The sequence below is a fragment of the Hipposideros armiger genome, unplaced genomic scaffold (genome assembly GCF_001890085.2).
Source record: "Hipposideros armiger isolate ML-2016 unplaced genomic scaffold, ASM189008v1 scaffold_251, whole genome shotgun sequence".
NCBI classification, from domain to species: domain Eukaryota; kingdom Metazoa; phylum Chordata; class Mammalia; order Chiroptera; family Hipposideridae; genus Hipposideros; species Hipposideros armiger.
This window is the reverse complement of record NW_017731601.1, coordinates 2,157,867-2,177,609: the sequence shown is the minus strand read 5'-3', so window position 1 is coordinate 2,177,609 and position 19,743 is coordinate 2,157,867. Positions and strand designations below refer to the sequence as shown.

Here is a 19,743-nt window from a genome sequence, read left to right as displayed (position 1 = left end):
TTATGTGTGGAATAAATACAGAAACACCTTTGCCATTAATATGCTGGCATCAGAAAGAGCAAGGTTTTGTAAAATGGCATAGGAGGAATTAAAGTCAAGGGAAGGCATTGCTCATTTCAGAGTGTTTTGGGGAGAATTATTAGTTTAAAATACCGACTAGTTAGCCAATGTTATAGAAAAAGGACCTTTTGTTCTTTACCACTTTTGAATAAACTAATCTATAATGTAGAGAATTTTCTGTGTCACTTCTCTTTCCTTCACTGCCCCAACCTGCCACCCCAAATTTTAATGTGTAGCAGTGAAATCTGCTTCTGTAGATAGAGTGAAAAGGGTCAGCTGGACTTACACCAAAATCTGTTGTATTTTTTTGTTCACATCCTACCTCCAGCTCTAACTTTCCCATTTACTCCATGACTGATTAATCTTTACCTGGTCCACTGATCAATCGTGACCATGTAATTAATCAACCACATGCAAGTTGAGAGGATTTAACAAAAATGGCTTTTGAATGTAAGTATCATGTTTATGGTAGTCTAATGATTTCTCATAATCCCTCTGTTGTTAAATGAAATTCTGAAAGTCAGCAGGGATTGCCAGGCGTACAGTGCTTTTGTCTCTTACATGTTTATGAATGGCAATGGGAAGCCAAATTTAAAGAAGAATAAAATATGGTGTTCATTTTAGAACAACATTGTTGGGAAAAGAGAAAATTTCTTGTTAAACTTGGCAAGAGTGGAAATGAAATCAGGGACATGTTAGTCCAAGTTTATGGGGACAGTGCCATGAAGAGTACAAATGGATTAAACGTTTTTCTGAGGAGAGAGAACACGTTACTGTTGAAGAGAGGTCAAGCAAAACTGATGAAAACATTGCAAAAATTTGTCGAATTGTGCGTCCAAATCATTGGGTGATTGTGAAAAGCATAGCAGACCAAGTAAACATCAATAGAGAAACAGGAAAATCTTAACTGTGTGCAAAAATGTCCCCGAAGGAGCTCACTGGTGAACAAAAGCAAAGGAGGGTCGAAGTTTGCCAAGACCTTTTGGAGAGGCAAGACGGTGTTTTGGGCCATGTTATCACTGGTGATGAAACATGGGTGGACCAATACGACCCTGAAACAAAGCGTCAAAGTGCACAATGGAAGCCAGCCAATTCTCCACGACCTGAAATGTTCCGTCAGTCCAAATCAAGAGTCAAAACGGTGGTCCTAACCTTTTTAGATATCAGAGGGATTATTATGAATCTGTGCCAACTGGACAAATAGTTAACCAAGTTTACTATTTAGAAGTGCTGAAAAGGCTTCCTGAACTTTTGGCCAATAATTCACGGCTCTTGCATCATGACAGTGCACCAACTCACATGGCACTGTCTGTGAGGGAGTTTTTAGCCATTAAAGAAATAACTGTTATTGGAACACCCTCCCTACTCCCCTGATCTGGCCCCCAATGACTTCTTTCTTTACCCGAAGATAATGGAAATATTGAAAGAAAGACATTTTGATGACATTCAGGACATCAAAGGTAATATGACAACAGCTCTGATGGCCATTCTAGAAAAAGAGTTCCAAAATTGCTTTGAAGGGTCCACTAGGCACTGGTGTTTGTTCATAGCTTCCCAAGGGGAGTACTTCGAAGATGACCATAGTGATATTGAGCAATGAGGCATGTTGCAGTGTTTCTAGGATTAGTTTGTGAACATCATTATCAGACCTTCATATATACCTTTTCAGTATTCTTCACTCATTTGTGTAAATCTTATCTTCTGTCTGGAATTATCTTCATTCTGCCTGAAGAGTAGCCTGCAACATTTCTTCCAATACTAAGGAATTATTTTTCTTTAACTTCTTTCCTTCCTTCTTTCCTTCCTTCTTTCCTTCCTTCTTTCCTTCTTTCCTTCTTTCCTTCCTTCCTTCCTTCCTTCCTTCCTTCCTTCCTTCCTTCCTATTTTATTTTTTTGTTTGAGGAACTCACTTTTCACCTTCATTTTAAAAAGTATTTTCATGGATATGAAATTCCAGGTGGACAGTTCTTTTCCTTTCAGTGCTTTAAACATGTCGCTGTACTGCCTTCTCATTTGAATTATTCTGGGCAAGAAATCTGCCATCAATCTTAACTTTATTCCTTTGTCCAGGTATCTTCCCTCACTTTTGGTTGTTTTGAAGGTTTCATCACTAGTTTTGTACAATTCAATTATTTTATACCTTGGGTACACTTTCATCATATTCTTCTCAGTGTTCATTGCATGTCTTGTATCTATGGGTTTTTAGTTCTCATCAAATTTAGAAATTTTTTAGCGATTATTTTTTCAAATATGTTTTCTATTCTTCCCTGTGCCCTCTATTTCAGTGACTTTAGTTATACATACATCTTTTATTATTACACATGTATTAGGCCTCTTAAATTTGTTCTGAAGCTCACTTATACTCTTTTTGTTTTCATTTTTATCTCTGTTGTATTTTAAATAATTTTTTATTCTGTATCCCAGTTCAGTAATCTTTTGTTGTATCTAATCTGCTGTTGTTCCCATTCAGTCATCTCGGATATCATTCTTTTCTGCTCTGTAAATCCACTTTGAGGGTTTTTTGTTTTTGTTTTTGTTTTTTGTATCTTTCTTATTTCTACTAAGTCTTTCCTCAACATTCTCAAATATATAAAATATAGTTATAAAAACTGTTTTAACTTCCTGGTCTAGTAATTCGGTAATCTGTACATTTCTGGGTCTGTATTTATTCAATTCTCTCCTCACTGGTTATATTTTCCTGTTTCTTCGGGGGTCCTAGTGATTGTAGGTGCTAAACAGAAATTTTACTTTGTACTCTAGATACTTTTGTGTTCTTTGTAATTATTCTTGAGCTTTGTTTGCAAGGCAGTTAAATTACTTGGAAAGTGTTTCATACTTTTGTGCCTTTTTTTAAGCTTTGTTACATGGAATCAAGGTAGCATTGAATCTAGAGCTTATTTTCCACACTATTGAGACAATACCCTTTTGAGTGGAACGTAATGTCCTATGTATGGACTTTGAGATTTTCCTTCCTTGGCTGATGAGAACAGGTACAGTTCCCAGCCCTGTGTGAGGATCGGGCACTGTTACCTCTACTCCATTTGCCTGATTCTTTCCCTGGCTTCCAGTAGTTTTTTCTCCATGTATATGCTAATCAGCTCTCCAGCTAAAGACACACGGGAGTGCCTCTTGAACTCTTCAGGGTGTTCTGTCTGTGCAGCTTCTGCTTTTCATGCGCTCTGTCCTAAGAACTCCAGCCGCTTTGGCAGCCTTGTATTCCCACCTCTCTCCTCACTCAGCTCTGGGGGACTTCCTGGCTCCACCTGGCTTCCTGCTCCCTGTGCTGCATTTGGGAAATTCCAGCCAATGCGCCGGGACAGTCACAGGCTGCCACCTTGTTTCTTTTCCCTTTCTCGGGTACCAGTGTCCTACAGTCTGTTATTTCAGGCAGAGGGAGATAAGTCTGGTTCCTGTTATTACGTCTTTGATTAGAAGGGGAATTTCCCTTTGGATCTCCTAATGGCTTTTAATTTCATTATCATTTGTAAGGTGATCTAGTGTCTGTTTCATCAACTTCATCTTTTACCCCTCTGTTCTTTGTCCACCACGTTCAGCCATATTTGTTTACTGTTCCCACCTTAGATCTGCACAGCCTAAAGGCCACTTGCTCATGAAGTGCTCATGATACATGACGTCCTCCATCATTTCTATCTACATCACCCTACTCATTCATAGCACTTGTCTAAAGTGACCTTTTCTGTTTTATCCTTTCTCTAGCTCTTTCTCCCCTTTTCTGTCTGCTTGTTTTTACTATACTCCGTTTGGAGTGGGTCCTTATCATCTTCTTTTCAATATGAATCTCCATGGCCTAAAACAATATTTGGCATTTAATAAGCTTTCAATAAATATTTGACACGTGAACGGATGAGTAATTATATCTGAGTCTTGCATAACTCCAGAAGTAGGCATTATATTTCATAGGAGTCAACTTGTTTACTCAACTAGTCACTCTTGGAGCTCAGCTGTGAACCATAGTTTTAAGTCCCTTAGGACACTTCTTTGTGTCTTTTATGTCACTTGTAATAGTGGCAGTCACTCTTGTGTTTGCTGTAGGTGCCTAGTTTACTTGAAGTTGCTTTGAGCAGTCGTTTCTATATGCTTCATTATTAGAGCAATTTATTTGAATATTAAAAAATTAACTGTTATTAGATACACGTTATTTAGAATATTTACATAGGAAATTGAATTATTGGATTGTTGACTTTGAAATTAAGTTTTTGGAAATTTTGTTAATTTCTACTTTTTCTTCATTGGGATTTTAAATCTTCTATATAGACAACTAAAAAGTAGGGCATTGAAGTCTATATTGGGCATTGTGGGTTTTTTTGTTGTTGTTTGGTACAGAAATATGATGCTTTCTAGTCAGACTGTCTATGTAGTATTAAATTTTATGGCACAATCTGCTTAATTTGTTTCATTTGCAAAAACAAAACAAAGCATCATTATAGTCACATACTAATTACTAGCCATGCATCATTCATTTGAAATAGAGCCTAAAGCATTTTGTAGTTATAAGCAAAAAGGTCTCTTATGATTCATCACTTTGCAAACAGCCTTGTTTTAAGGTTGCTTTTTAGATCCTAGTATCATCCTAGTGCTTGGGAAGTATTTTCTGTAGTCTGCAAATCTTATTATATAGGCCTACATATTCTCTTCTAAGACTTTTGGAAACATAATGGAAAAGAGGTGACTGGATCTATGGAACTAAATTACTATAGAGTTAGGCAGTTTTATCACACTTCTGGCTTAAAGTGTAATTGTTGTAGATATAGACTGGTTTATTTTATGTTTCATTCTTGAAGCCATCTTTAAAGGTCTGTAAAGTGCATTTTTAATAAAGTTCAGAAATACTATAATGGGTATTCTCTCAATGGACTATCCCTATCAACACAAAGTGAATATTTAGTGAAAATTGCTTATATACATACTGTTTACATGGTCTCAAATCATCTTCCTATAAATAACTTATTACAAAGAAAAAATATAGTAACTTTACACTGGAAAAACTGGTAGACATCATCTTAACCAAATATGTATGATACACACACACACACACACACACACACACACACACACACACGGTGCCAAAAGAAAATGTATACACATTTTAAGAAAGGAATAAATTATTAAAATTGTAATCTCAATATATATAGATAACAAATGATGACTACAAGTCATGTGTATACATTTTTGGCACCCCCGATATGTATGTGGCATATTACATATATAATATGTATATGTGTTTCTTTATTAAATATATATTATGTTCTAGAATATCCATATTACATGGAGAGGAAGAGGGGGAATATGGTAAAGCATATGGGGCAAAATGGAAGCAATTGCTTAATCTGGGTAAAGAGTGGTTTTTGTAGTCTTAAAACTGAAATTATAAAAGGTTTCAAAAATACCATTTATAGTAACATAAAAAATAAATTACTTAGAAATAAATTTAGCAAAAGCAGTGTAAACCACTAAAAATGATAAAACTGGACAAAATATGCAAGGCTTCTATTTTAAAATAGCAGACAACTTGTAGGGAAAAAGTACAAACCTTGAGAAAACAGAACCTCATAAGCTTCATGAATGCCCAGCTTTTGGCATGGTGAAAGTTTTCCAATTATAGCACCGAGAGGTGGAGTTCCTGCAGAGGACGTGGTTTTCTCAGAGCTGAGGGGGCCGAGGTCACAGTTCATGGCAGCTCAAACAACTGGAATCACAGGGCAAGGAATTCTAAGGGAAGGGATTACACAGAAAGGGACAGCGGTAGATTATGTGGGGATCTCCCCAGAGACTGGAGGCTGGGCTGTCATATGTCACGTAGCACCACAAGATTAGGGTGGAGCAGAGGCACTAAACAGAGGTCCAGCTTTACTGACAGCCATTGCATTTCTGACCCTGCCAGACTAGAGAATTCTTGACACTAATTCAGCCATCACTCAAACAACTGGAAAGGTTGTACATTCTTTAGAAATGAAACCACAAGTACTTACTGTAGACCCACCCTAACAAAACTTGTAACCAAATTTTCCAAACCCCTCTGGGAAGAAAGTTTGGAGATCGAGTCCTACCAAGTTAGCGGGGCTCAGGCAACACGTCTTACTTTCCATAGAGCCACGCTGAGTGTAAACTCAAGCCCATACAATTAAAGGTGATCACCCAGTGATTGATTGATTGATTTTCCTTCTCAAACAAGGATGAACATTCTTCAAAGGAGTATTACAACTCCACAGTTGTTACATTACGATTTTAATTAAAAAGAAAAGAATAATAATGTGGGATGTATTGTCAAAGAAAAAATGTCAAACCAGACCCACGATGGCCCAGATTTTGGATTTCCTATGCAGAAACTTAAATGCGAATATTATGAGCATGTTCAAAGAACTAAAGGAAATCGTCTTCAAGGAATTAAAAGAAAACATGGTCTTAATTAAGGAATCTTTGCAAGAAAATTAAAACTATAAAAATTTACCATATGGAAATTCTCAAACTGAAAAATTCAGTAACTAAATTAAAATATTTAGTGCGGGTAACTAAAAGTATATTGGAGACAGCAGATGAGTCAGTGAATTTGCAGGCACATCTATAGAAATTATTTTCTTAGAGATATAGGCAAAAAAAATTCTATAAAAAATGAACAGAATCTTAGATACTATTGGGTAAATGCCAGTCTGTCCCAAACACCTGTAGTCCCAAAAGGATAAGAGAGTGAAATTACGGCTGATGAAGCATTTGACAAAATAATGGTGAAAAAATTCCAGATTGAGTGAAGAACATAAATTTATCATTCAAGAAACTCAACAGACCTAATCAGGATAAATATAAGAGAAAGGTACCTTGATACATCCTGGTCAGACTGCTGAAAGCCAGAGGTAAAGAGAAAATTGTGAAAGTAACTGGGGATTGTGGGGAGACACATTACATATAGAAAAACAAGGATGAAAGCTTTTGCTGGCTTTGCAGAAATAGTGGCAAGTAGAAGTAAACAAAAGGGTGTATTATTTTAAAGTGTTGAAATCTAAAAACCCCTAAACTCAAAATTATCTATTTAGTAGATACTCTTTCAAAAATAGGGTATAATAAAGACATTTTTAAGTGCTATTAAACTTGAGAGAGTTTGTGACTATCAGACCTGCCCAACAAAAAATGCTAATGAGTGTTTTTCAAGCCAACAGAAAATGATATCACATGGAAATTCAGATCACAAAAAGAAATGAAGAGCACCTGAAGTAGTAAATAAACTGTTTTCTTTCTTCTCATAATTTACTTAAAACTAATAATCACAAAAAATACTGCATAATGGGGTTTATACTGTACATAGAAGGAAAGGCTATGATAGTAATTGCACATAGGATGGGGTACAGCAAATGAAATTGTGCTGTTGTGTTGTAATGCCCATGAAATGAATCAGAAGGTGTGAAATGTGAGTGATATGTTGGAAGAGTGAGGCAGGAAATGAAAAACATGAACAAGTGCAATATTTACTAAATATGAACTCTAAAAAGGCTAATACACAAACATGCATCTTTAGTCTTCAAGCAACCAGAGAAATGTAATAAAAAGAGTTACAGTTCAGAAGCAAGTAGAAGAAATAAAATGGAACACTAAAAATCAATGAACACAAAATCAAGAAAGGGATAAAAGAAAGGTAAAAATCAGAACAGGCAAATGGGAAACAGGCAATAAACAATAAGAAAAGTAGCATAGCTATGTATATTTCAGAGAATGTACGTTTCAAGTCAAAACATCTTGTAAGAAATAGTGACATTACACAATAATAAAAGGACTCATTTACTAGGAATAAATAATCATCTTAAATATGTATGTTTCTAATAATAGCGTGAAAATTCATGAAGCAAAAACTGGCAGAATGAAATGGAGAAATAGATAACTCCCTAATCATAATGAGACTAATGCTGATCTTTCAATAAATCCTAGAGAAAGTGACCAAAAAAATGAGTAAATATTTTGCACATCAAGGTAGTTCTGTTAACTGACTTAATTCTAATATTTGTAGAACATTTTCCACAAGCTGCAGAATATACATTCTTTTCTAATACCCGTGGAATGTTCACCAATGTAGACCATATGAAAGCATAAATCTCAGTAATTTTTAAAAATTTGAAAAATTTTTTTAAAAGATTTTTTTAGTGGGGAATTGGGGGAGGGGAACAGACAAGTTGCTGTCCTTTTGTTCTTCAGTCTAGTTGTGGAGGACGTGGCTTCACTGGCCCATGTTGGTATTATCATTGCTCTCTTCCCGAGTGAGGCAGTCGCTCCCTGGCCATTGGACAGCCGCTCACGGTGGCTCACGGCAGCCCACTGCTGCCCCACTGCAGCCCCACTACAGCCTACGCCATCACTGCTGACTCACGGCAGCCCAGCTCCAGGCTGAACTGTTGTTCACCATCTTAGCTGTAGAGGGCACAGCGTCACTGGCCCACATGTGGGATCCACACTTTGGGTTCTGCTGCTCAGAGCTGGTGTCCCAAGCCAATCCTAACCAACGCACCCCTGGCTGGCCCAAAAATTTGAAATTTTGAAGAATATGTTTTCTGTCTAAAGCAATTAAATTGTACAATAACAATACAACATCGTTCTATGTTTGAAAGTTGCATAACATGCTTTAAAATTACTTGTGGGTCAAAGAAGAAATTAATTTGAACTGAATGAAAATGAAAACGCTGAAAAAGAAAATCAAATTTTTAAATTACCAAGATCAGGAATCAAAGTAGAGAATTCACTATAGAAAATTAGAGACTCATGTTATACACAAACATATATGTAAAGGTTGCCAACAAAATATTTTTATATCAAATACAGCAACTCATTAAAAGAAGATAATAGCATGATCAAGTAGTGCAAGATTGCACAACTAATTAACATTAATTTTTTAATGTTTACCATATTACCAGAAAAGAAGGAAACAAATCATATTATCTAAATAGATGCAAAATCAAAAGCATTTGGTAGAATTTTACTTTGTTTATGATAAATAAACTCTCTTAGCAACTAGAAATAGAAGAAAAGTTCTTCAACCTAATAATGGACATCTATGGAACACCTGGAGCTTTCCTCATACTTAACGGTAGAAGATTAAATGCTTTTTCATTTATGATTGGAAACCAGGCAAGGGTATCTACTCGTATCATTTTTCAGCATTATACTGCACATTCTAACCTGTGTAATAAGAAAAGAAAAATAAAGAAAAGGCTTATACATTGGAAATGAGGAAGTAAACTGCCTTCATTTTTTAATAACCTGATTGTCTTTATGAATGCATAAGGAATTTGCAATAACCTTTGTTGAAATAACCAGTGAATTTAACAAGGCCATGGGATAGTATACCAGAATGAGTTGTATTTTTCTCTATAGCAATGATATATTGGAAAGCAAAATAAAAAATAGTACTATTTATAGTAGCATCAAAACTTAGAGATACATTTCATTAAATGTGGTAATTTTCTACCTTGAAAACTACAAGAGACTGCTGCGAGAAATTTAAAAAGTTGTAAATGAGGTATTTACCATGCTCATAGAGCAGAAAACTCAGTATTGTTAAGGTTTTTTTTTTTCCTCAAATGATCTATAGATTGCTAATACACACATGATACACATTGCCAATCAGAATCCCAGCAGGTTTTATTATAGCAATTGACAAAAGTTACACAAATTCCTATAACATGCAAAGGACCTAGAATAGACAGAATCAATTTGGAAAAGAACAAACTTGAAGAACTTAGACGACTGATTGATATCAAGATGGTAACATTTGGCTTAAGGATGTACAGATAAACTTTTTCTGGCAAGTTGAGAAATAAACACACAAAGATACCAACAAATGATTTTCAACAGATACTTGAAGGTCAGTGAATGGGCAAAGGAACTTGTTTGTATCAAAGGGTTCTGCAGAGCTTGGATATGCTATGGACTCCAATGAGTCTCAATTCTGTATCACACCACACAGAACATTTAATGGAGGATGGAGTATAGATAGGCCTAAACATTCAAAGATAAAATGTAAAGTTTGCAGAATAAAACATAACATTGGTAAAGGGGGGGTGTAAAATGGTATAAACCACTTTGCAAAAACTGCTTGACAATTTCTTATAAAGTTAAGTACACATTCCCACTATATCTTACCGATATTTAATAGAAATAAAAAGACTCATTTAAGATTATTCATAATATCCTGTATTAGTTTTTGTAGGCGGCCGAAACAAATATCCACAACCCTGGTGGCTTAACACAACAGAAATTGATTCTCTCACGTTTCTGGAGGCCAAAATCCCTAAGTCAGGGTGCTGGCTGAGTTGGTTCCTTCCGAGGCTCAGGAAGAACCCGTGCCATGCCTCTGCCCTAGCTTCTGGTAGCTGCCGGCAGCCCTTGGCATTTCTTAGCTGTAGCGTGACTTCCATCTCTGCCTCCACGTCACTGCCTTTGGTTTGTTTCCCCCTTTCCCACTTCTATTAAAGTGACACCACTCATTGGATTTAGGACCCACCCTAAATCTTGCATGCTCTCATCTGGAGACCAGAAACGTCATTACAACTGCAGCGAAGATCCTATTTTCAAATAAGGTCGTGTTCACAGGTACCTGAGGTTAGGACTTAACATATCATTTTTTGATCCCTATTCAACCCAACCCACTACATACCCTCAAACTGGAACAGAAAAAAAACAAAAACAGCTATCAACAGGAAAGTGGATAAACAAATTTTGGTATGTTCCTACAATGAAACATTGCTCATTAATAAAAAGGAACAAAGTGCTGAATCACACTGTTTGTGTATCTCAAAGCCATTTTGTTGAGTGAAAGAAACCAGGCTCAGAAAGTGTTTACTGTAGGTTTCATTAATATAAATTTCAAGGACAGGCAAAACTAAGTTATAGTGATAGAAATAAAAACATTGGTTTCCTATGGGAGGGTGGAGATTGTGTGGAAGCGGACGTGAATGAATTTAAAACACCAGACTGGTTCTGGGTTTTATGCCAGCTTTTTAATTCATCAGATATGAAGCTTATGTGTTAGGAGTGTTTGCTAAGACTGCCAAATTAAATAAGCCTCTCTATCTAGCTTTTCCACTTTCAGATCCCCGGTATCTACTGATCATCTGGACCACCTGTGAAACCCCTAGTGGTCCCGAATTGATAAGCATTTGTAAACAAAGACAAAGCAATATCTGATATCTACAGCCAATTGTCTGTTTCTTGGCTAGCTGATTTATCCTTTTAATATTTTCTGTATAATTCTTGTCTTTGACCTTGCTCTTATAGAAAATGTAAAAAATCATACCATATGTATGTTGCTGTTTAGTAGTTTTTAAAAATAATTTTAGCTTAGGAGTTTTGATATCATAAGGGCACATTTATTTTAAAAACATTTTTGATATTCCGAGCACTACCCAGGCATAAGGCATTTGAATAGCTATGTTTTTAATGCCTCATATGAAGTAATGTGAACATTTCTTCTTTCTTCTGAGAATTCTGAAGACCATGAAAATATTGGCCCACTAATGATAATGGGTAGAAATTATTCATCTCGTTTAAGGAGAAAAACCAAGTTCAGAACTTTTTCCTGTGTCTTAATTCTATTATTAGATCCCATTCCTTTCTCATATGTTACTTTTCTTTCTAAACCCTTTATCAAAGATGCATTTGTTGGGTTTTTTTCACATTCTCCTTGCTTATCACACCTCTCCCAGGGAGTGCGGAAGAATTAGCTAATGTGGAAATATGAGCAGAGAATGCAGTGCAGAGGGGAGAGCAAAAGTGGATCTGGGAAGAAGATTAAAAATTCAGCACAGCAGGCGGTAGTTGGATATGCCAAGGAGAAAGGAAAGAAATCAGAAGGGGAGTAGGCGATGCTCACAGCAGGGTCATATCTATAGTGTTTTATCAGTAACTGCTAGGGGGACATCACAGTCCGTTCTTACTCATAGGAGCACTAGAAGCAGTTTGAGTATCAGATGGTTTTTCAGTTGTGGTTATTAATTTCTACAATGTGATGCTCTGAGTGGAATGCACACTTGATTGGCAGAAAGTGAGCTCTAGGCTCATGTCCTACTGGCCATGTGACCTACAAAGGGTCATTTAAGCTTCCCGGAATGCTGTACCATTTCATTGTTCTTTATAATTATGTATTTATGAAATGAAGTGAAGGTTTAGTCAGTCAATTAAGACTGAAGCTAGTACCTTTTGAATCAGGTTACTTGTAGTGTTAGAAAGTTAAATGAATGTTAAGTAATTTTATAACAACTTTAAAGAAGAATAGTAAAGATATGGAACATATACTAAAATCTAATTTTTGAGAGGAGGCTGCATAAGTCTGCAGGCAGGAAGGGAGGGAAAAAGCCCAACAAGTTTTGAATAAATTGGCTCCTGAAAAATCTCTTTATAAAAGGAACTACATAAAGAAAACAGAGTTGGTATAAAAATGCCAAATTGACTCGTTTTTTTCCCCATAGAATAATGGATACAATTAAAATTATATGTGAAAAACACAACCATAATGAGATAATAAGAGATTGCATCTCCTTGGGATTTTTTCTACTTTTTCCCCTTTAAGACAGATGGAAAGAATGAGATGAAATATGCTGTAAGGGCGGCAGCCACGACTCTGTGCCCCTCATAGCACGGAGTGGGCACCCAGTCAGTACTTGTTGGATCATTGATTTTCTGTAGGTCTTTTCACCGTATTTTTGTCCCTGCTCCAACCACGCATACGTTGCCAACAAACAAAATTTTGAAATAAAAATGTCCTTAGAATGCTGGATTTTGCTCATTGTTAGATTTTCTCTAGTTATTGTTTTTCAGGTTATTGCCTTCTGGCATGTGTCATCAGATGGTGGTAGGTGGGAAGACTGCAGGAATACCGCTTTTACCTTCAAAGAATAGTAGTGAAATAAAATTTTTTTTTATTTTTTTATCTTTAGATTGATTTTCAGGTTATATCTCATTATTGTCAGATTTTGGTGCTGTGGGTTTACCTTGCTAAGATCCAGTAAAAATAAATTTAAAGGACACTTTTGTAAAACTGAAATTCCAATTCCTTCTAACATTCTAATTATTATCTTAGCTCCTTGTACTATAGCCTTTTCTTCGCTCTTTGTTTTGTGACTTTCTGTTACCATTGAGAGTGTTTGCTCACTGTAGCTCTCTGTTTTTGCATTCAGCGTAGGCTGTGTCCGCCACGCCAGAGATCTAGGCTCCTTGGCACAAATAGAATGCACATCCCGTGTTTATAGAATGTGTGAAGTGATGAAACTTTCTTCAGAGTTTTGAAACAATACTTTCCCATTTTTAAAACCTTTTTTTCTTTGATCCCTTCTGAAGAAACAAGCTTTGATTTGATTAATAAGAAACAGAGCCCTGCTATTATTATCATGGACCCCATGATTTAGATCTTAGAACATTAGCTTTCATTGAAATTTTTTTAAAGGGGCAGCCATTTTGGCCTAGGGGTCATAGTAGGCTAAATAGTGGACTATCGACCGAAACTACGTGGCTTTAGGTGATCTCTCAGGGTTCTTTGCAGCTCAGCGATTTCGTTCCCTAAAGTGCATTTATCTCGTATCAGTGAAAATACGAACTTTTCCGAATTTGGAAGAACGAACAATATGAAAAGGACATCTGATGAATATCGGTCAAAGACCTGTTTGGTTGCCTTTCCTGACTTTGCTTTGTCAGGGTTTTTCATGAACACATAGCACTTTGTTCCGCATTACATCATAGACTTACTCTATCTTTTCAAGGTACCTGTCCCTGGTACCAGGTAGACTCATTACTCATACAAATCTAGGTTATGTTTTTCTAGGAAAATTAATTACTTCGTACTGGCTGCATATGGTTAGCCTGTCAGCAGGAAAGCTGTAACATATTCTGGGGCAGTATCATATAGCCATTTAAGCAGTGTTTTGTTTTGTTTTTTTCTCTTTGTGCACAAAGTAATACACTAGTATATGTTAAAATGAATATGTTTTGTAATACTGGTGTTTCGCATGGGATACTGGAGAATTTCTTCTTGTGTTTATTGCAACGTGCTAAATGCCTGACTTCATAATCGTGAATAAGGGCATAGACAAAACAGAGATGCCATGGGCTTTGCACACCTCGGGAATGGCCATAACTAGATGTACTTATGCACGTGTTCTTTTGAACATCTTGTTGTTCTAAAGAATATATTAAGTATAATAGGGCGTTATACAGAATTGGTCCAATATGATAGGAGTCTCTTCCATTTGCAATGTTTAAGTAAGGATATGAATTCCAGGGAAGTGAGTCCATTTGGGAGCATTTTAAGACACATGAAGTGACTTTCTGAGAAATAATCACTGCTTATTTCTACTTTGTGTGCTAAACACACAATGTTCAAACAGAATGAGCCATGGCCACGAAGAATGGGTGTTCTAATAGGGCCTTACTTTGTCTTTCTAAAATTTTATATTACTTAAATTTATTCTATTATATAAAACCATTATCAGTAATGTTTCTTTTTTACTTTAAAAAAATGTCTTTGAGCTTGTAGGAGTTTTTTACTCTCTTCTAGGAGGAAAAAAATTATTTTCTCTTGATAGGGGAATTTAGGGACATTCCTGGAAGTCAAGGAGTTTAAAGATGGTCCTTAAAGTACTTTGTAGAAGAGATTTTTATTAACTATTGGGTTGTTGGAAAAGTCATGATGCATGTTCATTTTTGGAAGTACTAGAGTCATCTGCATCTATGTTATTGCTATGTAAGTTGACAGCTGACAGTTCTAGCTTCATTCTAAAAAAGTGAGCAATTTGGTTGAGTTTTGGAGATTTTACAACAAGTTGAAGATGGATGACCAAACTGTGCATTTTTGCCGTATTTTACTGTTTTACTTCCATAAAGGGAAGAATGCGTGTCAAGCTTGTAAAAAGTTGCATAAAGTTTACTGTGACAATGCTCTACAAGAATGTCAGTGCTAATCATGGTTCACGAATTTCCGTGCTGGTGATTTTGATCTCAATGATACTCCTTGGTCAGGGAGGCCCACCGAGGTTGATGACAACAAAATTAAGGCATTGATCGCGTCAAACCCACATTACACGACACGAGAGATTGCAGAAACATTGAACATCCATCATTCAAACATTCACAACCAGAATGTTTGTGAATACATTCTGAAGAAGCTGGGATACGTAAGCAAGCCCAATATTTGGGTTCCGCATGAACTCAAAGAAGTTTATTTGACGACTCGTATAAACATCTGCAATATGCTCATTAAACATGAGGAAAACGATCCTTTTTCGAAGCGACTGATAACTGGGTGATGAGAAGTGGATTGTTGACAACAATGTGGTGCACAAACCATCTTGGTCCCGACGTGATGATTCTCCTCAAACGACATCTAAAGCAGACATTCATCAGAGGAAGGTTATGCTCTCAGTGTTGTGGGATTTTAAAGGTGTGTTTTTTGAGCTCCTACCAAGGTACCAAACAATTTGAATGTGTACTGTCGGCAGTTGGACAGTTTGAACGAATCCATCATCCGGAAACATCCAGAGCTTGTTAATTGTAAAGGAGTTGTGTTCCATCGTGACAATGCGAGACCACACACAAGTTTGATCACCTGTCAAAAATTATTGGAGTTTGGATGGGATGTGTTGCCACACCCATCATACTCACCTGACCTTGCACTGTCAGATTTCCATATGTCTCGCTCTCTTCAAAACTCCTTGTGTGGTATATAACGTTCAATTCAGATGAGGCTGTAAATCAGCACCTTGTTCAGTTTTTCGCAAATAAAGAAAGGTCCTTGTATGAACGAGGAATTATGAAGCTCACTGAAAGATGGCAAAAGGTTATCGAACAAAATGGTCAATATATCATTGATTGATCTTTGTTCTTTATATAAATAAATGACCATTGAAAAACATAGACAAAATACGTCAGGACTTTTCCCAACAACCCAATGTATTAGTTGAGCTCTTAGAATCTTGGCTGTAGACTAGCAGTTCTCAACCTGTGGGCCGCAACCCCTTTGGGGGTCGAATGACCCTTTCACAGGGGTCGCCGGGTACTCGTATGTGGGCGTATCTGCATATGGGCCTGGAGACGGATAGAGGGGCGGTGTCTCGGTTCCTAAGACCATCAAAAATATGTGTTTTCCGATGGTCTTAGGCGACCCCGTGAAAGATTGAGAACCGCTGCTGTAGACACATAAACATTTCACATGTCAAGTGCTTGGGAAGAATGCTAGATGTAAATTAGATATTTGGATTATTTTCTAAGAAACTTTTCCATCACTACAAGGGTTTGGTCCATGTAAAGATACTCCCCCATGGTATCTACTGAGAGCTACGTCTTCATTGCTTAGTTCTTGTGAGTCAAGTATGCTGGATTATATCGTTGCATCATTAAGGCACTGTCTGTATTATCCTGTTGGCTCTATTAAGTTCAGGCTTTTGAATGGCATATTTTATTTTAAATAACAATCATTGTATTATTAGCAAGAGCTTTCTGCCTCTCTACCAGAAATTCTATGAGCTTCAAGAGACACTTGCAGCTTTTTTTTTTCAGTTCTGTTACTGACTGAACTATTTTCTATTTTAACTCTATCATGTTCTATCACTATTTTTGTTTTTTGACCTTGCCTGAAACTGCTTTTGATGTTTATAATATTGGGTCATCGGGAAAGTCATGACATATTTTTCTATGTTTTTCAGTGTAGTTATTTTCACTATTTTCAATAGTTATTGAAGTTCAACAGTCATACTGTTACTACCCCATCAACCTGTTTTAAGTCTCAAGTTCCTAATGCATTTGGCCAAGGGGTTCACGTATCTCCCCCTCAGCTGTGTTGCTAGAACATGGGGGAGTAAGTGTAAGACAAGAGCTCGCTGACCCTCTAGCCCTTTTGTTCTTTTTGACCCGTTCGATCACCTATATTCCCAACAGGGACCCCAGAGTCCTAAACGGGGTTATTTGGCATGTGATAGACCTGTGGCTTTGCACCTCCTCAGTCTTCTGCTATCCCCACGCTTCCTAACTCTGATTCAGTATGTGTCAGGAGTCATCCTACTTTCCTGTTTCTGAAGCAAGTCAATTTTGTACAAATTGGGACCTATTTACTGTCCCTCTATCTAACACATATTGTTAACAGCGCTTCTGAGGACAGCAGTTGCTATTTGAAGAAAAGAAACCCTCTTTCCACCTTCCTGAATATGTTTTAAACGTGACCCAGCATGTTTCAGTATTGAAGAAAAATTAATAGTATAAATGCTTTGTAATGTGTGACCTCTGTATCCGGTCACCTTTTTTTTACAATTTAGTGGTTTTTAAAAATGACATGTACTTTATTAAACTTTATCATTTAATGAAAGCTTTCATTTCACTGAGTAACTCAAATGTTAATTTTTTTTTTTTTTTCTGTTTTGAGGGATGAGTCTGCAATCCTCAGAAAAACAAGCAGGGCTTTTCTCTTTCCCTGCTATCAGTTTTAGGGGACATATTGCTTCCTAGGTACTGTCATACCAATAAATCATCCCAGATTACTTGCAGTCGTACAGTACTAAAGTATACCATGCATTTTAAAGGGAATCTGCTATTTTCTTTTCAATCAGATGAGCACCGTGAAGAGCCTGCGGCCACGGCTCAGTGCTATTCTCTTTAAGCTTCAGTTTGAAGAGCAGGTGAACAACATCAAACCTGACATCATGGCTGTCAGCACTGCCTGCGAAGAGATAAAGAAGAGCCGAAGCTTTAGTAAGTTGCTGGAACTTGTGTTGCTAATGGGAAACTACATGAACGCCGGCTCCCGGAATGCACAAACCTTCGGATTTAACCTTAGCTCTCTCTGTAAAGTGAGTTGTTGTTTTTTTTTCTAAACACATATTTGCCTGAACACTTAACTCTTAAAATGTCATCCCTGATTACATTATTTAAGTGTTTTTATTTTGATGTGCCCTTTTATTACGAACTTGAACTTAAATGAACCATGAACCCAAACCCAGAGTGAACTAAGCTAATTGACTCAACCTCTGAACTACATCCAAATATTAATTTTCTCTGATCTGCAAATCCAACTGAAGGAATTTAATTACAAAATTATGTCGAAACATTATGCTTTCTCAAGTTAATGAAATGGAACTTTAAAATATTGTTTAAACCTAAAAGTCATTCGATTCAGGTACCTGCACATGATGATTGAGATATATATATATATATATATATATATATATATATAGAGAGATAGAGAGAGAGAGAGAGAGAGAGAGAGAGAGAGAGAGAGAGAGAGAGAACGAACGAGAGAACTGCTTAGGATTGCCACTAAAATCTTTATTCAAATATTTCTTTGCCTTTTTTTTTTTTTTTGCAAGCAGACTAAAGGGGGAGAAAAGTGAATTTACTTTGTATAAAAGGAAAATTATTTGGTATAAAAAACACCACAGATGTCACTGATGATTTTGAAATATTTCTATCTTAATATACTTTTAGAGGATATGAAAATGGAGTAAATTTAGAGATTCTTTTCTTTTTTTTTTCTGCTGGGTTCTTCCAGGGGCGGTATTTTCTTACAGCAAATATAGTCAATGTTCTGTATAACAGACCTCTTCTCTAAGAACTGGGCCATAGTAATAATGCTTTATTGATCTGCTTACAACACATTCTTCTCCATTGGAAATCACAGGGAAAGCTTTCTCTTGTTCTTGACCTGGTAGCTTCTACTCTCCTGACTAAGGAATCTGATTAGTGCAATTGCCTGTAGGAAGGGAAGGTGAGAAACAGGATCCACTTCAGCTCTGGGTTACTGGATAGTTAACCTCTTGGTACTTCCATGAATTTCCTTACACAGTTTCCCTGACTTCAGCCACCACTGGTCTCAGTGCCTCGTGAGCTTTCCCTGCTCCTCTCCTCTTTGTATTTTCCTCTCCTCGTTTTCTTAGCCTTCTGTATTCAGCTCAGGTCCCTAGCATGGGTGATGTAGCTCATAACACCTGCATTGAAGCCTTTGCACATTTATAGAGTGCCTCCTTACTCCTGTGCCAAGTGTTTGACCTGATCCTCTCATTGAATGTGTGTGGTTAATGTTATCCTAGCATACATGGACTTATATTTTATACATGTACACTATTATTTGTGATCAAATGTTCTAACGGAGCTGTATTCAAAAAGTTACGGCAGCAGAGTTAAGAGAGGGAGGGAGGGCAGTTAATTATTCCGAGAGGAACAGGAATTTGAGCTGGCTCTGGAAGAGGGCGTGAATGCCTCCTGAGAGGAAAAGCAGTTCTAAGCAAGAACCAACAGTGTGTATAAAGGTTACATCGTGGCATGTGTGAGTAAACCGAGCGACCCAGTACAGCTGGGGCCTCGATGGGAGAGGCGTGGAGATAATGGAAATGAGATGGCACGTTGGTCTAGATCGTGAAAAGCTTCAAATGTCGTGCCTTATGGTAAAGGTTTTATGGAGGCATGGTATTTCTTCCTGTAAGGCAAGCGATGTTGTCAGATGTCCTACAGGAAGATAATTCTAAGAGCAGTATGGACAAACAGAAGCTACACTGCCCAGTACTGTCACCATTAGCCACACGTGGCTATTTAAATTTAAATTAATTAAAATTTAAATAAAATTAAAAGTTAAACTTCTAAGTCACACTTGCCATGTTTCAAGCGAATCAAGTGTTCCTTTGTGCTGGCAGCATAAATATAGCACATTTCCAT

The 19,743-nt window shown here is 36.9% G+C and overlaps 1 protein-coding gene across 1 annotated transcript in view; it reads left to right on the top strand.

The window, feature by feature from the left end:
• The window catches only part of DIAPH3 (diaphanous related formin 3), a 398,738-nt gene that overhangs the window by 163,016 nt on the left and 215,979 nt on the right, over positions 1 to 19,743 (top strand). Inside the window, exon 16 of the mRNA XM_019655900.1 lies at positions 17,646 to 17,885. Coding sequence (XP_019511445.1) covers positions 17,646 to 17,885 — 240 coding nt within the window. The remainder of the gene's footprint in view (positions 1 to 17,645; positions 17,886 to 19,743) is intronic.